This window comes from Equus caballus, chromosome 11 (assembly GCF_041296265.1).
Source record: "Equus caballus isolate H_3958 breed thoroughbred chromosome 11, TB-T2T, whole genome shotgun sequence".
Classification (NCBI taxonomy): domain Eukaryota; kingdom Metazoa; phylum Chordata; class Mammalia; order Perissodactyla; family Equidae; genus Equus; species Equus caballus.
The window spans coordinates 48,392,671-48,413,698 of record NC_091694.1 but is presented as its reverse complement, the minus strand read 5'-3'; the positions used below and the strand labels follow the sequence as shown (position 1 = coordinate 48,413,698).

The 21,028-nt window shown below is 38.5% G+C and overlaps 1 protein-coding gene across 20 annotated transcripts in view; it reads right to left on the bottom strand.

Moving 5' to 3' along the window:
- The window catches only part of KIAA0753, a 57,887-nt gene that overhangs the window by 32,543 nt on the left and 4,316 nt on the right, over window positions 1-21,028 (bottom strand). For 9 of the 20 annotated variants that reach the window (XR_011423437.1, XR_011423438.1, XM_023653298.2 and 6 more), the window contains exons 1-6: window positions 19,506-19,639; window positions 12,953-13,577; window positions 10,534-10,640; window positions 9,331-9,393; window positions 8,698-8,913; window positions 6,565-6,775 (exon numbers count right to left, since the gene is read on the bottom strand). Coding sequence is in view for 18 of the 20 variants with exons in the window: in XM_023653298.2 (XP_023509066.2) it covers window positions 6,565-6,775; window positions 8,698-8,913; window positions 9,331-9,393; window positions 10,534-10,640; window positions 12,953-13,577; window positions 19,506-19,598 (1,315 nt within the window). In the remaining 2 variants the exon portion in view is untranslated. Of the gene's footprint in view, window positions 1-6,564; window positions 6,776-8,697; window positions 8,914-9,330; window positions 9,394-9,429; window positions 9,658-10,533; window positions 10,641-12,952; window positions 13,578-19,505; window positions 19,669-20,364; window positions 20,464-21,028 lie in introns of those variants that run through there. The other 11 variants (XM_070227917.1, XM_023653300.2, XM_070227915.1 and 8 more) reach the window with 7 other exon arrangements.

Here is a 21,028-nt window from a genome sequence, read left to right as displayed (position 1 = left end):
TTCCATCTGACAAGTTGTTCTAATGCAATCAACCATTGCAAGAACATTTCTGAAGCCACTCAAGAACTGCACCAGCCAACAATGACATCAATCACGAGAGCAATTCAGGCTCACATATGCATCCCCGCTGCAAAGGGCAGAGAGCGTTCCACCCCCAAGGGCTCCCTACGGCTTTCTGGGGGTGAGGGTTAGGTAGGGACGAGAAGACCTTAGGAAGGCAGAATGGACGACTTTGGTAGAGTGATATCTAAAACAGAAACAGAAAACGTAACTTTCTGAAATCCAGCTATAAGGACAAGAAGAAAAACACAAATAAATAAAAATGAGAGCTACCACATCCTTCCCCATGAGGAAATGTAATAAATCTGCAAAGGGGCTAACTATAACCACGCCCCAATGTGTAATAAAGATGATGATTATCTCTTACATCTGCACAAGACTTTTTTAGTTTATAACATAATTCACATTCACATTTGAACCTCAGCAGACACGCAGAGTGGACAGTGATCACTACACTTTTCAGATGAGGAAATGACAGCTGAGCATTTTACTCAAGGTCACAAGTAGAGCCAGCAGCGGCAGAGCCACGTCTTCTCTCGACCCAGGGCTGGGCCTGAGCCCGTCGGGGACTGTGGAGCTGTTCAGCATAAACACATTTTCCAGATACCTGAAGCCTGCTTACTTCATGACCTCGCAGCTTTATTATTTTAAAAATTGACAAAACTCATTTTTAAAGATTTTATTTTTCCTTTTTCCCCCCAAAGCCCCCAGTACACAGTTGTGTATTTTTAGTTGTGGGTCCTTCTAGTTGTGGCAAGTGGGATGCCGCCTCAGCATGGCTTGATGAACGGTGCCACATCCGCGCCCAGGATCTGAACCAGAGAAACCCTGGGCCGCTGCATTGGAGTGCACGAACTTAACCACTCAGCCACGGGGCCGGCCCTGACAAAACTCATTTTTAAATGGCTACCAAAGATTTTTTCCTTCAGTTAGAATACGCATAACATAATAGAATCTTTTCTTAATAACTTGAGATTATTATGATGAACTAAAAACATCTTACATCTTTATAGCACTTAGTAATTATCTAATTTGCTATTTACAACAACTAAGCCAGTCACATAGGATAAGGACTATTATCCCAATTTCACAGATGAAAAAATTAAGGTTCAGAGAGATTAAGCCATCAAGCCAGGTCACAAAATGACAGAAGTGGGACTAGAAGCGGGGTCTTTTCAGTCTACGTTTTCCTGCTGGTGGTCTGTCTGCCTGCTTTCCCAAATTTGTTCATATGGTGAGCTTTAGATCAGCAGGTTTTCCAAATTCTCTCTCTGAAGCTTGTCCTAATTTTCTAACTCATTTAGGAAACACATCTCTGTGTAGAGGCCTGGAAAGTTCTCCACACTTCCTCCAGAGTTTCATAAGTGAGCCCCCAACAGCCAGAACTCAAGTTCTGTGATTGCTGCTCAGAAGCCTTTTCTTATTCAATTACACTTCCGCACAGAGTCTCTCACCTAAGTGCCTATGGGCCAGACACGGGGCTAGTCACAGAAGACGTGACTGCAAGTAGACACGATACTTGTCCTGAAGGGAAAGGCTGGCAAAAGCAGACTCTGGTTAAAAGGAAGAGACTATATTAGTTCTACCTGCTACCAGCAAAGGGAAGAGAATATCACATTATAGTGAATAACTATCGAACAGTAAGTGCATAAATTAGGTTTTGTTACATTCACGTTAGAGGTGGTACAGTAAGCTATGAAGGTTCCACAGAATTAGTGGCAGACTGAGAAATAAATCAAATAAAAACCAGACTGATACGCAACTTTCAAATCAGTAGAGGAAACAAAATGAAACAAGAAAAACTTGATTACTGGAGTAAATTACAACAAAGGAAAAAAACCCTGGCAAATGAAAACCATAAAGTAAAGTGGAAAGAAGATCAAACGTGTCATTAATCTCAGTAAACGTAAGCAGGTTAAATGTAGAAATCTACAACAGGGTTAAAAACACCAACAGTAAACTATTTACAAAGAGTACTCTTAAAACAGCAAAGAAAGGGGCTGGCCCGGTGGCACAGCAGTTAAGTGCGTACATTCCACTTCTTGGTGGCCCAGGGCTCACCCGTTCGGATCCTAGGTGTGGACATGGCACAGCTTGGCAAAGGCCATGCTGTGGTAGGCATCCCAGGTATAAAGTAGAGGAAGATGGGCATGGATGTTAGCTCAGGGCCAGTCTTCCTCAGCAAAAAGAGGAGGATTGGCTGTAGTTAGCTCAGGGCTGGTGTCCTCAAAAAAAAAACAGCAAAGAAAGATTGAACACAGAAGGATGGAAAATGTTATTCTAGGTAAATGCCAAATAAGTTAGGCAGATAAAACAATATTAGTATCAGATAAAACAGAATGTAAAGTGAGTGACGTTAAAAAAGACAGAGAGATACTTAATAATAATAACATATAAAATCCATCGAAAAGATTTAACAGGAACTCCCATGCATCTAACAGCACAACTTCAAAATATACAAAATAAAAATGAATAGAAACAAAATGAGAAATTAATAGTCTCAAGTATCACAAGAGATTTTAACATACCTTTATATCAGTCATCTACAGATCAAGTAAATAAAACCAGAAAACTACAGAAGAAAAAGAAATAAAAGGAATAAAGATTGGACAGGAGGAAATAAACCAATGGTTATTCATAGATGATATGATTATATACATAGCAAAACACAAACAAGCTACAGATAAATTATTACAAATAAATTAGCTTAGCAAGTTGCTAGATACAAGATCAATATATAAAATCAACTCTATGTCTAAGTATCAGCAATATACATTAGAAATTAAATTTTTTTAAAAGACATCATTTACAAGAGCATATAAAATAGCAATACCAAGGAATAAATATAAACCTAATGAAAGAGGAACAAAACCATACACATACATACAGACACACACACACACACACACACACACACAATAAATTACTCAGAGTATTTAAAGACAACCTAAATAAATGGAGTGGATTTTTGTGTTTTTCTGTTTGTGGATTGGGAAATTCAATATTGTAAAGATGCCAATTGCTCATCAAAATTCCAATAGATTGTTTTTTGTTGTCGCTGCTGTTTTCGGGGGTGGGGGGGGTGGGCTGATGGAAATTGACAAATTCTGATTCTAAAATGTCTATGGAAATACCAAGGGCCAGGATTCGCCAAGACATTCTGCAAGAAAAGGTGGCAAAAGCTGTCCTCCTGGACATCAAGACTTAGAATAATTAAGATAGCATACACTAGCATAAGAGCCACCAATTAGATCAATAGAAAAGAACAGAGGGCCCAGAAATTGACCCACACATATGCGGACACAATTTATAACAAAAGTGGCACTGTACGCCACTCTGGGGAAGAGTACTCTTTTCAACAAATAATGCTAGCTCAAACGGATATCCACCTGTAAGAAAATGAAACTTTTCTGGGAAATAATATAGGAAAACGTCTTCTTAACTTTAGCACAGGGAAAGCTGCTTAAACAGGATACAAAAACAAACAAACAAAAACTACAGAGGAAAAGATTGCTACATTGGACTACAGTGAAATTAAGAATTCTGTTCATCAAAAGACACCACTGTAGCATTTAAAAGCAAGCCACATCTTATTTCTAAGAAGACATTTATAACACAAATAACTGAGAACGGGTTCATATGCAGAATACTCTTACAAAGAACTACAAATCAATAAAAAAGAAAGGAGTGAGAGAAAGGAAGGAAGAGAAAAAGAAAAAATGAGAGAGAGAGAGGAGGAGCAGGCAAGAGACTTCACCTTCACAAAAGACAAGTAAATGGCCCAAAAATATATGAAAAAGTACTCACATCATTACTCATTCAGCAAACATAAATTAAAATCACAATGACAGCCTTACACACCAACCAGGCAGCTAAAATGTAAAAAACTAATGATAACAAGTGCTGACAAGGATGTGTAGTGGCTGTTCTCATATACTTTTGGTTGGAATATAAAATAATAAAACCACTTTGAAAAAGAATTTTCATCTGTTACAGTTGAACAAACACATACCCTATGACCTGACAATTCCACTCGTGAGAATATACCCAACAGACACACAGGCACACAGGTGTACCAAGAGATGGATATAAGACCAATCACAGTAGTATTCTTAATAATTGCCCCAAACTGGAAACAACCCAGTGATTAAAACAAAACAGAGAAACAAATTGTGATATATTCACACAATAGAAGACAGTAATGAACGCAAACAAATCACAGCTACACAAACAACAGATGAATGGCACAAAGTGTCAAGTTAAAGAAGCCAATCCAAAGAAAATACTTAGTGTGTAACTCTAATTTCATCAAGTTCCAAATCAGGCAAAACCAAAGCATGGCAGTAAAAATCCAAGTAACTTGGGGGAGGAGGCAGGGGATAGAGACTGGGAGGGGGGGTGCAGGGGGGTTTCTCAGTGCTCGTTAATGTTTTCTCTCTTGACTTGGATAGTGATTATACAAATGTTTGTTTTCTGATAATTAACTGAGCTGTAAATTTATATTTGTGCACTTTTCTATCCACATATTCCACTTCAATTAAAAAAGGAAAACTATTTACTGAATTTGTCCATACTCTGATATGAATGGCATATTTAAAAATTCAGTATTAAAATATTAAAATATGTTAAACCACCATCAACGTATATCCTATCAGTTTAACTAAGAAAAAGAAAAAAGAATAGGAAAAGAAAATCTCTTAGCAAAACAGGAACAGAAGAAAATTTCCTTAACCTTATATGCAGATCTGCCAAAAAATCAAGAGTAAGTGTCATATATAAAGAAGCATTACCATTAAATCTGTAGGAAAGTGTCCACCATTACAGCTATTATTCAATATTATTCTGAATTAAAATCCATTCAATAAAGCAGAAAGAGGAAAAAGAAAAGGTATAAAAATTGCAGAGAGAGGCAAAACTTTACTTATTTGTAGGTGATCTCATCTATCTGGGAAAATAAAAAAGAATTAACCAACAAAATCTCATATTTCATCAAACCTAAAACATCAAGACACATCATTATCTTATGCACCAATAGGAAATTATTAAATATTGCCAATTAATTTAAGAATCAACTCAATTCAATTCAAGATCATCAATTTAAGAATGCATCCAAATTTCAGAAATGTTCAAATATATACCTTAGAACCAATGAAATAAAGTATCATAATAAAAGATTTCAGCAAGGTGCCCGATGTAAGAGCAATGTACAAATCCAACAGCCCTCCTAGAGGTAGCAATAACCACCTTCAAAATGTTAATGAAAAAGATCCCATTCACAACAGCAATAAAAACTATAAAACAGGAAAACTAGAAATAAACATAACAAAGGAATTTAGGAATTCCTTTGTATTCCTCTGTCAGGAATTCTTATATGCAGAAAGTACAAAATTCAACTGAAGGGATGGAAAAAGGGCAAGAATAAATCAATGGGATGACTTCATATCATAAAGATGTCATTTCTACCCTAACCTATGAACTCAATGTAATACCAACCAAAATCCCAACAGCACTCTTCACAGAACTTGACAAGCTCATTCTAAATTCCTCTGAAGATAAGCAATCACCATCAGAAAAATTTTGAAAAAGAACAGAGAGGGAAGAATGGCCTCATGAAATATTAGATTATCTAAGTAAGAATGATGATTTTGCCTACAAAATTAAAATTTTCCGTACCAGAAAAGATATCATAAACAAATCGCAAAAATGACTAAGAAAATATTTGCAATATATGTAAACCAAAAAAGGATCAAGATCCAGAACATATAAAGAATTTCTATACATCCATAAGCTAAACACATAGAACCCAGTGGGGCGATGACAAGGGATGTGAACAGACCAATCACAGAAGGGGAAACACACAGGGCTAAGGCATACGTGAAAGAAACAATAATCTTCCTCATTAGGAATCAGGGAAATGCAATATAAAACAGTAAGACACCATTTTCCACCCAGAGACTAGGAAATTTTAAAACATTTCCTTACACCAAGTACTTGGCACGGACATAGGGAAATACACACTGATGATCACTGACGGTCACTGCTAGTCTAAACATAATTATATGCCCATTTTCAAAGGCAAGTTGGCAGTGTCTGTTTAAATGTGCACACCACATAATCTAGCAATTCTACTTCTTGGAAAGACAAGAATTTATCACCTATGTAAAAAAATGCATACGTATCAAATTTGTGTGTATGTGTACATATCTATCACTGAAATGTAAATAAACTTGAAAAAAAAAAGTAGGGCTCTAACTTCCAGCTCTGTAGGAATTTACTTTGGGTAGCCCAAATGTTATGATGTACTTTGTCCACCCTCCCCTGTGGAAGAGTACTCCAGCCTCCAGTCTAAGGAAGCACCGTGGTTGCTGTGCACTTGTCCTAGGTCAAATGCGCCTATTGTGGACGAGGTTTTAAATCCTCGCTTTCCCCTCAGGGCAGCAACTGTTATAGTCCAGAAAATCTCAAAGAATAAAATATTTGCAATAAACACTTGACGGCACATACCAGCAAGAAGCTTCTTTGCCAATGAAGGTTGTCTTGTTTCCTGTGGAATTATCTCCTTTGCGACAAAGGGTCTCCTCTCGCTCTTTGGTGATGTACTTGGCCATCTCTCCAAGGTCCTCTGGCTACCAACAGGAAATCTGCTCCCAATTTCAGTGAAACATTTCTTCGCCTTTTTTGGTGACAGTTTCTTTTCTAGGAGGGATTCCAAAGCCTGCCATGAAACAGTCAATTATTCTCTTTCTCTCACAAAAGTCTGACCTTTAATCACAAAACTGAAAATGAGGACTCCAGAGAAACGTGTTATTAAATGGCCATCTCTAATGGCTAACAAAAAGTTGTTCAACTTAATTTAAAAACTTCACTATTTAGGACATACAATTAATAAAAGAAATTCTGCACGTTCTTTTACATGTTTAGCTCACTAAAACCAATAGCAAAGAGATAAAGAATATGACTGCTTTTAAAGGCATCTAAATTCTAAAATTAAGGATCACCATTTCAGAAATTAACTAGTCTTCAGAATATAATCCTATATGCTTTCAAAGTATTTTAATCCTCAAAGAAAACGTCATAAACTCAAGTAGTATTTTAAGTGGGCAAAGAGACTCCATGTAACATTAATTTTCATAAACTGAATAAAACTTAGCAGGTCCAGCAGCTTTGGTCACTCAATGGCAGGAGATCTGTGTTCCCCCTTCATGAAAGAGGGACACCCTCTAATAAGTACCCACTCATTCATTACTGGGCTCTGAGGACCTTAGTCTCCAGCTGGTCAGTACAAATTAAGGACAACTGAACATAGCCAGGGAGATTTAGTTCAGATGACAGTAAGGCAATAACAAAATAATAAGCCGTGGAATGGTTTAATACAGCAACAATAAAGAATAAATTTCTTGCACTACTGAATATTTTCAAAAGTAGAGGAGACAGACATTATGTTTAAGAAACATTATGTTAGGGTACTTTTGCTCAAAATTTGGGAAAGGGACTAGAGAATCTCTTGAGATCCTTTCTAGGATTATGAAGATATGTTCTCCAAATGAAATCACTTCAGCCAGTAAATGTTTCCTATGGTAAGTTTAAAAATATCACAACTTGATATGCCGTCTAAAGGTCTGCATTTGACAATAACATTCCTGATAGTGAGTTATATATACACAAATGTAACCAATACAAATCACAAACCTATCTGCTGGATAACGGAACTGTAAAGGCAGAAGGGGCCCTAGGACCACACAGGGCTAGTTCATGGTAGAACTGGCATGTTAGTCCAGAATTCTCCCCACTACACCACCTTTCCTCCACAGCGAACAGCTTACTATGTCACACTAACACAGAAGCTGTCTTTTTATCTGGGATGAAAACGTGTGGTGTAGAGGAAATAACACTGGCACGGGAGTCAGAGAGAGGAATCTGATTCTCAGCTCTCAAGAGAAGTAACCGTGTCATCTCTCTGATGTTCGCTTTTTTTTTTAAATCTGTAAAATAGCAGTAATAAAACCTACTACAAACCACAGCGCTGCAGTAAGGATGAAATGGAGAATTATGTGGCAGCACTCTGCAAACTTCAGAGAACCATAAAGATTTAAGGGCACATTGTTCTTGTTGTCTTTGTCACCAATGAGAACTAAGAACACTATCCATTCCTGACTAGTACGTGCCAGTTGTGACTTCCAGAAGTCTCTAGCCACGTCACAAGACTTGAGGCTCTGTTTCCGTGTCTTTAAGTGCTTATTTTCAAAAATCTATCCAGATTACACAAACATTCTAATCTAAGCACTAATCTAAGAGTGCTCTACTGCTTTCCTTTTCTATGCTAATAAATTCTTCATTAAACGGCATGTCAGGGAATGGAGCATCCTATTCAATCAACAGACCTGGTGAAGAGCTGTCACATGTTCTAGACCCACGTCACCAATTCTCAAAGAAGTGAAATACAATATTATAGATTAGACTGTAAAAACAATAAAATAAAAATGAAGTGCTGCTTCTGCCCTCTGCGAAGCTTTAATTTACTAGGTAGCAGCTTTGTCTTGTATTCTCCATGAATTCCAATGAAACAGGCAATGGTAAACATTACCTTCCTGCTTAGAAACAGCGCACTTTCAACAAAAATTGGAGTCAGTTTCATACCTCAATTTGTCGCAGGATATCTATAACCACATCAGGGACAAAAGAATCAGCATCCATCTTGGCAGAGCAGAGTGAAAGCTGGCGAATGAGACTGCCCAGTTCCCTACACCGAGCAGGGACTGGGTGCTCCCCTCGGTCGGTGAACTGAGTGACAAACATCTGTAAGGCCCGAATGGCTCCTCGATGGGCAGCTGCCAGCCGGGACACTGCCCACGACTGGCAATAAATCAGATGTGAGAAGTTATTTCAATATTTAGAACTTCTTAACATTAACCCAATCCTTAAGAATATTTAGTCTATCTTCTTTCTATCTAAGAACTACTTCTATCGTGAAAACTTTTTCAGAGTAAAGGGAATTGTAAAGTTTAAAGGTTTTCTAATGACAAAGTCTTTTTCTTCTTCCACTCACTTTCGCACACCAGCAGCAACAACAACAAAAATCTATTCTCAGAACCTGTTCCTTAGAAGGTGACCCCAAATTCAAAATATTTAAGGTGCTCGCTCCCTCACTAACAGGTTTCTACAAGCACTGAAAATAATATTAGTGCAGAGAACCCACACACGATACTAACAAAACAGTGGAAATGTAACTTATAAATAATAAGTATTAATCATAATTGAATTGCATCATACCTTCTTAGTGTGTTTAATTTTATGTGGACTCAATTTATCCAATTCTTCCTGGATTTCTTTAACCTGTTTTGTAAAGGGGGAAAAATGAAAACTTCATACCTTTCCACCGATCTTTTTTGTAGAAAAGGATACATCTTGTCTTGTCCAAATATAACCATTATTAATTCAAGTCACTTGAAAATGAGACAAGGCTCTTCATTCATGCACACAAAAAATAGATACTGGTTTCCAGTTCAAGATGGTGAATAGAGCACAGTGCTCACCTTCCATCCCTTGGTCCCCAATGTAATAGGAATTTAACATGAAGGAGCGAAGGTGGAGGTGACTCTGGAAAGGTAGGAGGGCCAGATCATGAAGTCTTCAGCGCCATGCTAAAGAACTTAGCTTTTATCCTTTAAGTCACAGAGAGCCATTAAGTCTTTTAAGCAGACGTCTGACAGGGTAAGATTTGTGTTTTAGAACAATCTCTACGGCAGCAGTGTAAACTAAACCCCCCAAAAATGTAGAACAAAATCGAACTCAGGCACTATCTTTTAAATGCAAAAGTCCAGTTTTCGGTTCAAGCAGTAAGTGAACAGAAATGAGCTAAAGGCATAATGAGTAAGGCATTAAAGTTAAAACATTTTTAAAAATCTATCCACAACGTAAAGAATGTAAATGCCTATTTATCAGCCACTAAATGTGTCCTGAAAGACACTTAACACAGTCTTCATTCTTTACCATTTAATAAAAACAACTTATTTACTATGTACTAAGCTTCTTGTACATTATAAACATGAGGCAGAAGAGAAACTAACAAGGTCCCTCCCTCTCCTCTGAGACTCAGGTGCACAACTGGGGACCAAGGGTGTCAAGGAAACATCCATCTGACTTCACCTGAAAAAGATGTGCTATATAAGCATCTTTTCTGGGAAAAGGACCCACGGCTTTTAGTAGATTCTCAAGAATCTATGACCACAAAAAGTCAAAAATCACTATTTAAGGAGCTTGGCCATATATACATAAAACACAAACATAAAGGCAGAGGACAAAAAGAAAAAGAATTATTTGTCCATGCGTTCAGGAAATTTAGCCTCACAAAAGCATTAGAATTCAGGTAGGACACTTTGGTGCTAATATTCCTGAGTCAGAAGGAAAACTGAAATTCTCGGAGAAGGCAATACCCAAGGCTGAATGTCCCACTCCTCCCTAGGCTTCCCATACCTGCTGCTGGAGGACGTAGAGCATCCGGGCAAAACAAACAGCTTGCTCCTGCCTCCTGACTCGGATTCGCCGTTCTTCATCTGGATCTAAAGTTCCTTCCATCCGATCTGAAAATATGTTTTTCCCCAGAAGTGGATTATAAACTTTATATAAAAACTTACAAAAATTTCAATTATTCAAAGAGATAAACAAAGTTGAAGATCTGTAGTTTTAGTAAGGAAAAAAACCAGGCTGTCGTAGCAAAAGATTTCATTTTTCATCAGCCAAGAAACCAGGATTGTGTGGGCCTGTGTACAGACTCAGGGATGCAAGAGACACGAAGACACTAACTCCAAGCTCCCTCCACGCAGGAATTCCCTGAACCAAATCCCACTGGACAATCTACTCCACTGTCAACCATCTTTTACTATTGTTAAATTCTTTATATTGAGCCAAAATCTGTAAAGCTATTTTCTTAAAAACCTTTTATTAGCCTAATTTTATGTTTAGCAAGATTTCTTTTACTTTCTTATCTTGAATCCAAAAGAGAAACCCTTTCTCCAACATATTAAGATAGCAAGTGCCAAAATTATTTGAACGTCTGAAGTCTTCATACGTTTGTCAGGAAGCACACTCTCGTACACACTGGTACTCCACATTCTCAAAAGACTGGTTTAAAGAAATTGTTTCCGGAAGATTGCCTGAGGGATATGCAGTCTACCCATTCCTTCTAGTCAGTGGTTTTCAAACATGTTTACACAAAACAAATTATTATGCAAAACTCCAATATACAAGTCAGATAAAAGCAATATTTTATTAGTAAAAGTGTATGTTTTAATAATGATTTTATTGTAGTCCTAACAGTTTATAACACTATGAAATTACAGGTGTACGTTATCATTTATCAGTTTCTGTATAGACTGCATCGTGCTCACCACCAACAGTCTAATTTTCATCTGTCACCATATGTATGTGCCCCTGCAGACAGAGGCCATCACAACTATTACCAGTGCATGACAAGGTAAGTACAGAAATTGAAAGTATGCATTTAAGGTTTTTATAGCAATTTGCCATGGTCGTGACCTTTTTATTATAGTTTACAAAGTATTGATTTTGACAGATTGAAAATTTTAACTAAAAAACCTCACTCGATGCAGTCCTTCCCCACAGAGAGTTTGAGGAGCTCTGCTCAAAGGGCCCCCTGCCCTGGGCCACATTGCTGAGCAGTGGGCCTCGGGGCTGTGTTCCCCTGTAGCGCGGCTTCTACCACAGTATGCGTGGGGGTCATGCCACAGACCGACACTGAGGACTGGGACGAGCCATGACACTGCTGCTGTTCTGACGTAGGAATGTTTTTGAATTGCTCATATTACACAACATACTCTTTAGGAAGACCCCCGGGAGAAATTTCTTTCCAGCCTTGACATATGGATTAACTGTTTCTCCTATTTTAGACTGTAAATTCTGCAACTGATCACGTTTTCCTCTTTAGCTGGCTATGAGGAAGCTCAGAAATAAATCTGTAACTCCTTTGTAATCTATCTTATTTTTCCTTTCCTTATTTTTTCCCATGCCAAAATATCCTCATTTACATATTTTTGTTCTATGTTGTTAATCACAAGTGTTTTTGTAAGGCACTTTACATTCCTTACATAACATGCATATATGTACATATGCATATATTAATTAATTTTAAAATGCAAAAAATCATTATAGACTACGGACTATCCTAGCATAGAAGTTCTTTTGATGCTCTCTATTCCTTGCAGTGTGAACACTTGGCTCAATTCCCCTACTTGTTAGCCGTGGTCACCCCAAATTCTCCATGTGGAATCAATCTTCCACTCCTCGGGGAAGCACAAGGGCACAGAGAACACTGAAGAATTGTAGAGCACAGTACACGATGATCATACAGCTTCCTTTCTACCCTGTGGTCAGATATTTTACACATATACCACAACTTTCCTTGTCACTGCTGTGTACTCATCTAAACACTAAGTCAGAAGTGGTTTTCTGTACAATATACATATAAGATGCTCCTCTTTGAACAAATTAAAAATAATTTTGCCAGAAGGGCTTCTGGATAAAGAAGCAAAACATGACAGGATAACGTGCAGTCAAGGGCCAGAAGACCTACGGTTCAGACAGCAGGTGCCCCAACTCCTAGACTGGGCCCTCAGTCACTCAACTTACCAAGTGCAGCCTACAAAAAAGGAGCTATTTCATGTACCTCTGCTGGAAAGAGGAGCTAGAGCAGGGCAAACTCTTCAGGAAAAAAGACATCCGTCAAACTCAAGGTCCACTTGCTTGTCACGAGTATTCACTCCAGTGACAGAAGGAGGCAATGGAATGTGATGGGTGGTAGGGTCCCAAAGGAATGTATTTGAATTATCTCACTCTCATGGCATCTCTTCAAAGTGAAGAATCCAATTTTCCTCACCTTTTTTAGTTGTTTCTTCAATTTTATGGATACAATTGCTCAATTCTTTCCGGAGTCGCTGAACTTCTAACAGGCTTTTGTGTTCACATAGGCTCTTGTGGTCACCTGTCCTGGCATGTGGCTGAAGTCCTGGATCATGGGCAGGTGGTGAATTTGGCATGGTCAGATCTGACTGTCCTGGATGAGATGTGTACAGGTATACCTTGGCACCTGAGCTGGAAATTTCTACCTTGGACGGCTGGTGGCTGCAACGACAGACTTCCTGACTCTTTGATTCCTTCCTCTCCATCCTATGGTCACATATTTTATGCTTAGGGTGACCACATTTCTGAGCGATCTGGGGATGACTTCTGAGATGATGTTCTTTTATATGTTCTTCAAACTGTCTTCGTTTCACATCTCTTTTGGCTAGGTGGACAGCATAGCTAAGTCTCTCTTCTGATATGACAGAAAATGAAACAGAACTGCTTAGGTCAGGACCGTTTCTAAAATCCAAATCTTTACAACGGTATGACTCATTGTATGTGTGCTTCAGTTTTTCAATTCTAATTGCATGTGGGCAAGAATATCGGACTGCCAAGTTGCTTGGATGTGTAGGAACATTCCTATTAAACTGCAGCTGGTTCTTTAAAAAACAAATAAAAGCAAGCACACATTAGAAAAATAACATATTGCATAGTTGGTATATGTCTGTAATCAAGTTTCTAAAATTTCGCCCACACAATTATTAGTGCTAAGAGGTGACTTTCTGTTTACTGATAGAATCGGTGACTCTCATACACCCTTGAATTCATCAGTACCCCTGGTTCTATCTTACAATCACCCAGTCCCAGAGTATTATCCTTCTGTTTAGTAATATAATAGCATACTGGGACCCTCCTCTAAAAGTCAACCTAGAAAGCTTCAAGTAGAATCAGTAAGTTCCTCCACTGCCCAGTTGTGGACTCTGTCCTGTTTCAAAATGTCAGGTTGCAGCAAGTGACCAATACAATTCATTAGGAGCATTCCTAGAACTGCTCCACAGATGCGCCACAGGACCTAACCTATGGACAACACTTCTTCAAGACTCCCGGAGATTTCTCATCTGCTGCTTGGACCACATCTTTTATCCTGCACCTAAGTGCATCTTGCTTTAAACAGTCCATTTACACTTTCTTATGCAGGCTTAAATTTTTGTCATTTATAATCATAACAGACACAAGTTTTGTTTTGTTTTTCACTTAAACATAGGCATGTTTCCATATTCCCAAGGTTTTCATGATTACATTTTCCAGAAGCCAATGAATGGCCTTTTCACGCTTAACCTAACTAGAAACATTATTATTAAACATTTAGATAGTTCCAGTTTTCCACTAGTAGAAATATTACTTCAGTTAATATCTCCATGCCTTTAGTTTTGTCTCTTTTAAATTATTTCCTTAGGCTAAATTATCTGTTCTGGGGTTACTAGGTCAAAGGGAGGAAACGACTCTGCGGCTTTGGACCTGACAACGACAGGCAAACAGCCCTAGGAGAATCGGTGCCACAAACTCAACGGAGCCTGTGCTGGGACGTCTTGTTCTTGGAGATGCCTCCTCAGTCTCACAACAAAGTCTGATTATGTAACCAGGTACGTGAAGAGTCACTTAAAAATAACCTACTGTGATAAAACTTAAGGAAAGTATTTTTGGGGGAAAAAAGTTACTTAAAAACCTCAGTAGAGGTTCTGAGAGAGAAAAAAATGATTACGATCTGAAGGGTACACAGATTAATGAACAGTACTTGAAACTTACAGCCTTACTTGGAGAAAGGTCTTTCCTTGAAAAGTGAAAATAACCTAAGATACCTGGCAGATTTGATATAAGTACTAGAAAAAATATATAGGTGAATTCCTCTTTAACCTGAGTGTAGAGAAAGGCTTTTTAACTATGACTCAAAATCCATACGCAATAAAAGAAAAAGGAATGATAAATTTTACTACATTAAAATAAAAATTTTAAAAACAACTTCTGTTTTTTTGTTTGTTTTTTGGTTTTGTGTGTGTGTGTGTGTGAGAAAGATTGTCACTGAGCTACCATCTATCCCTATCTTCCTCTATTTTATGTGGGATGCTGCTACGGCATGGCTTGACGAGCAGTGCTAGGTCCACGCCCAGGATCCGAACCTGTGAACCCTGCGACGCCGAAGCAGAGCACACGAACTTAACCACTACACCACTGGCTGGCCCCTCTCCCTGTTTTTTATGGTTAAAAAGCACCATAAACAAAGTCAAGTAAGAACTGAAAAACTGGAAGAAAAATGTAAGTACAAAGGGCTCCTAATACATAAAGAAATCACAAAAACTGAGGTGATAAAAAGATCGAAACTCTAGAGAAAATGGGAAAAACACATAAACAGACAATTTATAAAAAAAGACATAAACATGGCCCTTAAACATATGAAAAGTTAGTCAATCTCATAAAAAGACAAGTTAAAAATATACTGAAATAGCCATAGAGCGACAAATATGAAAAGCCCTAACAACACATGCTGCTGGTGAGGCTGAGGGAAAATAGGCACTCTCGCAGAGTGCTGGGGGCATGTAAGCTGGGATAACCCTCGGGGACAGGAATTTGACAATATCTACCAAAATTACATATGTGTTTCCATTTTGAACCAGCAGTCTCACTTCTAGGAATTTATCCTGAAGATACACCCCAAAAACTACATACGTACAGGGCTACTCACTGCATTGCTTGTAAAGTATTGGAACTGACCTAAACGCCCGTGTAGGAGAGTGGCTGAATAAAGTATGCTATATCACACATAGGAGCACCATGAAGACGTTAAAAATAATGAGGGAGATCTCCATGAACTCATGGAGGGATTTCTCAGACATACCGTTTAACGACAAGAACAAAGTGCAAAAAGAGTATCTGTAATATACCACCCTCCAGAAAAGGAGAGAAATACTTCATGAGAAAATATACATGCATCAGATCATCTGTGCAAAAAGAAACACAGGGAAGAGAAATCAGAGACTAACGAGATCAGGTATCTACAGGGTGTAGTCAGGAACTGAGTGGAAAGGACAGAGGGAATGGGGGAGGGGGTAACACCTCTGTGAATATACCTTTTTGTGCAGGTATATTTGGAACCATGTTAAGGTTTGACATATACGAGAAAGACAGGAAGGGAGAGAGGGAGGAAGGGAATAAATAAAATTCATTAAGATGAAGAAAATCCCTAAAAATGCATACTAAAAGAAACCAACAAACCAAACTGAATTTCAAATGAATAAGATAACCACACCAAAAAGTGAGGGTTAAAAAAAAATTAACCCAATTAACTTCTGAACATAGCATTTGGACTATATGACCTCACCCTAAAGACAAAAAGTACTCTAAACAAATATTAAACTCTAATTTGTAGAGTTCTTTTTTTGCAGAGGAATGGATTGCAATTCTCAAGCAGTTTTGTACATTCTAGGATTCAGCAGATAAGTAAACACAGTGTGGATTATCGGAGACAGGTTCCACACTGTTGAACAGGGAGTTACAAATATGGTTAGTGTTGGGTTGGAACTGGAGACATCCATAGATTTTAATATAGACAGATAGGTAGATAAGCAGATACACAGAAAGGGAGGGAAGCAGGGAGAAAGAGAGGAGAGGGGAGGAGGAAGGGATACAGATGTGAGTGTAGATGTGCATATGAATGTGTATACAAGGACACAAGTATATACATCTATTTCCCAGTTACATCCTCTGAGAAGGTCTAAAAACAACACCCAAGAATTAACGAGTGTATCTAGTATCCAGATACAGATTTCCAAATTCCATTCTCCACTAAAGGGACAAAGTTTCTTAGATTAAGGGTTGATTCCAGGGCTGGGACATGGAAAAAATGCGCTGAGCCTAAAATATCTTTTTATACCAAAAAGTGTTCAAAGATTGTCGGAAACATGTGAAAAGGACACTGGAGTCAGCTTGAAGTGACTCTCACTGGCCAAACCAGAGACCACTTGAATATCCTATTGAATAAAGTAAGACTATGAGTCTGCTCTGATGTAAATAAATAAAGTCACCATTTCCCAAGCATCATAATAAAAAAGTGATTCAGGCAAAAATCGTCAATGAATGCTAAACTAGTGGATGAAAGTTTGGGGAGTAAAAGGATATTAGCATAGTCTCAAAGACAGATACTTTGAATTACAAAAGGTAAAAGAGTAACTTTACAATGGAACACCTGGCAGACAGCACCTTAATCAAATGATTCAAGTTAACATCGCCAGCAATGGGACTCAATCAATGACATGCATCTCCCAATATGATGCACTGAGAAGAGCCCAGCATCATTTCAGTGGTTTTCCTACCACAAGTGTATAACCTGAATGTAATTATGAGAAAATTTCAGACAAACTCAAATTGAGAGAAAAATCCTCAAATAACTGGCCGTTACTTTTCAAAAATGTCAATGTCATGAAATAGAAAGACAGATCCAGAGATCGTTCAGATTAGAGGAAACTAAAGAAACGTGACACCTAATGCAACTCACGATCTTGGGTTTTCTTTCACTATAAAGGACATTATTGGGACAACTAACAAAACCTCAGTAGGGTCTGTAGATTACATGATAGCATTATTTTAATGTTAATTTCCTGATTTTGATCACTGTACTGTGATTATACAAGAGAAGTCTTTGTTTTGTTTTTTCTTCCCCTAAAGACTGGCACCTGAGCTAACAACTGTTGCCAATCTTCTTTTTTTTCCTCCCCAAATCCCCCCAGTATATAGTTGTATATTTTAGCTGTGGGTCCTTCTAGTTGTGGTACATGGGAAATACACATACAAGCACATGGGGTAAAACGGCATCATGTCCGCAACTTACTCTTAATCAGTTTAGAAAACACTCTGTGTGTGTGTGCATGGAGAAACAGTGAGAGACAAAAAACGGGAGGGAGGGAAAATGTACTAAAATGTTAACATTTGGGGAATCCAGGAGAAGAGTATCCAGGAATTCTGTGTACTATTCTTGCAACTTTTCTGTCAGTCTGAAAGTAGATCAAAATTTCAAAAGATTTCCTTTGCAAACAACAATGAGAGAATACTACTGCACGCCCACCGGAATGGCTATAACTAAAAAAACAACAATAAGTGTTGGCAAAGATGTGGAGCAACTAGAGCTCTTATTCAGTGTTGGTAGGAAAGTAAAATGGTAGAATCATGTTGGAAAAAGGTCTCTTGGCTGATTAAAAGACTAAACATATACCTTATTCTATGACCCGGAGATTTCACTCCCAAGTATCTACTCAAGAGAAATAAACACAGGTTTACAAAAAGATTTGTACGAGAATGTTCACAGCAGTAAAACTTATAATAACCCATGCTAGAAACAGCCAGGTATCCATCAGTTGCAGAATGGATAAACTGTGGTGTCATCCGACTTTGGAATACTACTCAGTATTAAAAAGTGACAAACTACTGATACATGCAGTAACATGAATGAATCTCAAAAAACATACGAAGTGAAAGAAGCCTTATACAAGAGTTCACAATATATGATTCCATTTATAAGAAGTTCAAGAACAGGCAAAACTAATCTATGGTGGAAAAAAATTAGAACTGGGGCCAGCCTGGTGGCACAGCGGTTAAGTCTGCATGTTCCGCTTCAGCGGCCCAGAGTTTGCCAGTTCAGATCCCGGGTGCAGACCTACACACCACTTATCAAGCCATGCTGTAGCAGGTGTCCCACATAAAACAGAGTAAGATGGGCATGGATGTTAGCTCAGGGCCAGTCTTCCTCAGCAAAAAGAGGAGGATTGGTGGTAGACGTTAGCTCAGGGCTAATCTTCCTCAAAAAAAAAAAAAAAAAAATTAGAACAGTAGTTGCCTCAAGAGAGGTAGGGGTGGGGATTGGCTAGGAAGGGGCATAAGAGAACTTTCTGGGGTAATGGAAATGATCTGTATCTTGATAGAGGTATGGGTTACACACGTGTGTACATCTGTCAAAACTCAGCAAATGTGCAAAGATATATACAATTCAATGTATTCATTTCAGATGTAAAATTTACATCAAAAGAAAAAATGGTAAACAAAGAATTAATTCCAGTGTATGATATGCATGGTAAAGTAGTTAGGATACTTGTGCATACAATTTATTTTGGTATGTGTCAAAAAATAAGGTAGACTAATAAATGGATTCTAGAGGGATGGAAAATTCAACTTTTCTGCATTTGAAGGTTTTCATTAATACAATGTTGAGGGCGAAGACATTGTGGGGACAACTGGGTAAAGTTGAACAAACACTGGGTTTTTTGGTCCATTTTCCTGGGTGTGGTAACAGTATTATGGTTAAGTAGGAAAGTTTATTTTCAGGATTAGTATTCTAAAATATTCACAAGTGAGGTGTGATGATGTCTGCAACTTTGAAATGGTTCTGCAACAATTTTAGAGAGATGGGTGGACAGAAAAACACGACAAACTTAACAATTGTTGAACCTAGAAGGTGGTTTAAAAGGTGTTCACTGTCCTTTTCTTTCAACTTTTATGTTGAAATGCTTCATAATATAAATCCAAAGAAAAAACAAAACTACCTGCGTCTGAAGTTTCCTGGGGTCACTCCTCTCATCCAGTTGGTCACCAGATGCTGGATGAACACAGGTTGAAGCTGGTCTGCCTGGTCCCATCACGTCAGACAGCGTAGAACAAGACCGAAAGCCTACTCCTGGGCCAACAGCTCTTCCCTAAAATCATTGCCTTAAAATAAAAGAAAGCGACTTTCAGACCAAGAGTCTTCAAACAAAGGGAAAGAATAAGTAAAACACAATACCAGGCTCATGTAATACTCTATAAGTAGCCCACAGCAATCCCACCCTAAAGAGTGAATGTTTAAGGACAGATATATAATAGTTTCTTCCATTTACAAAAGCAACGACACTTCTGAAATTCTACTTTCCAAGAGAATAGGGGAACACACTCAAGACGATCTCTTGAGCCTTTTTCACTCCAAATTTCAAATCTGAAGGGTCTCCAGTAGGACATTATTGCAAAAACAGAGTGCTGCTGTTGTACACAAGCACTTCCCAGCAGGGCAGCTTTATGGACACACAGCCCACATTAATACACCCTAACCACTAGGCAAAGGCAGTTAGGCTCTACTCTACTAGGCAGCTCAAAAGGACCTAAGTGAATGACTCTACAGGATCAGAATACCTAGATGTACGCCAGGATCTGCCATTAACCAGCTGAATGACCGCTCTAAATCTTCAACTTCTCCCCATCCTCCCTCTACCCTATACACACAGTGAGATAAAAGATATGCAAGTGTTTATAAGCTGCTATGGGCTATGCCCCTTTCACCCCTCTCCCTATCCTGAATGCCTCCTTATAGACATTTTTTTTCCCTGCACTCATCACGTGCTTATCACACACTTGTCTCATATTGTTATTTACCTATTTCACAGGTATATGTCTCATCTTCCCAGCTAGACAACATTCCTTGAAGGTAAGGGCCTTGTCTTGCTCTTCTCTCATATTTCCCACAACACAGTGCTTTGAGCATAGCAGACAATTTAACTCAACATTTGTAGAATTAAGCTGATTTTCCATAAACTGACTAGTTTTAAACAGACTGGGAAATTTGTTCTCAAAAAAATTCCACAGTAAATCAATCAGGAAATTCAGGTTTTAAAAAATCCCTAACTTAAGCTTTTGAATAAACCCGAAGTTTGTAGGCTGGAATTGCTTAAAAACAGACACATCTATAGGAATATAAGGGCAGCTGTCCAAGATCCCTTATTTCTAAGGCTGTAGAGACATGATCAGAAACAAAGATGGGAAGAGGCACATGAGCGAGGCAATCCCAACTGGCTTGACATCACCACAGTCCAGGGGCTGAAGCCGCAGACTGGAGGGGCCTGCAGGACTGGGGCCAGGGCATCTGTGACATTTACGTGGTCAGCACTTTCCCCCTGGATGCCAAAGGCCTAATAATCCATTCTCCACTAGGAAAAAAATTAAGTGATCCCCACAGTTCCACGATGCCTCGAGTGATGCTACACACACACACACAAACACACATACACGCACAAAGTCCAGGGACACCCACTCCCAAACC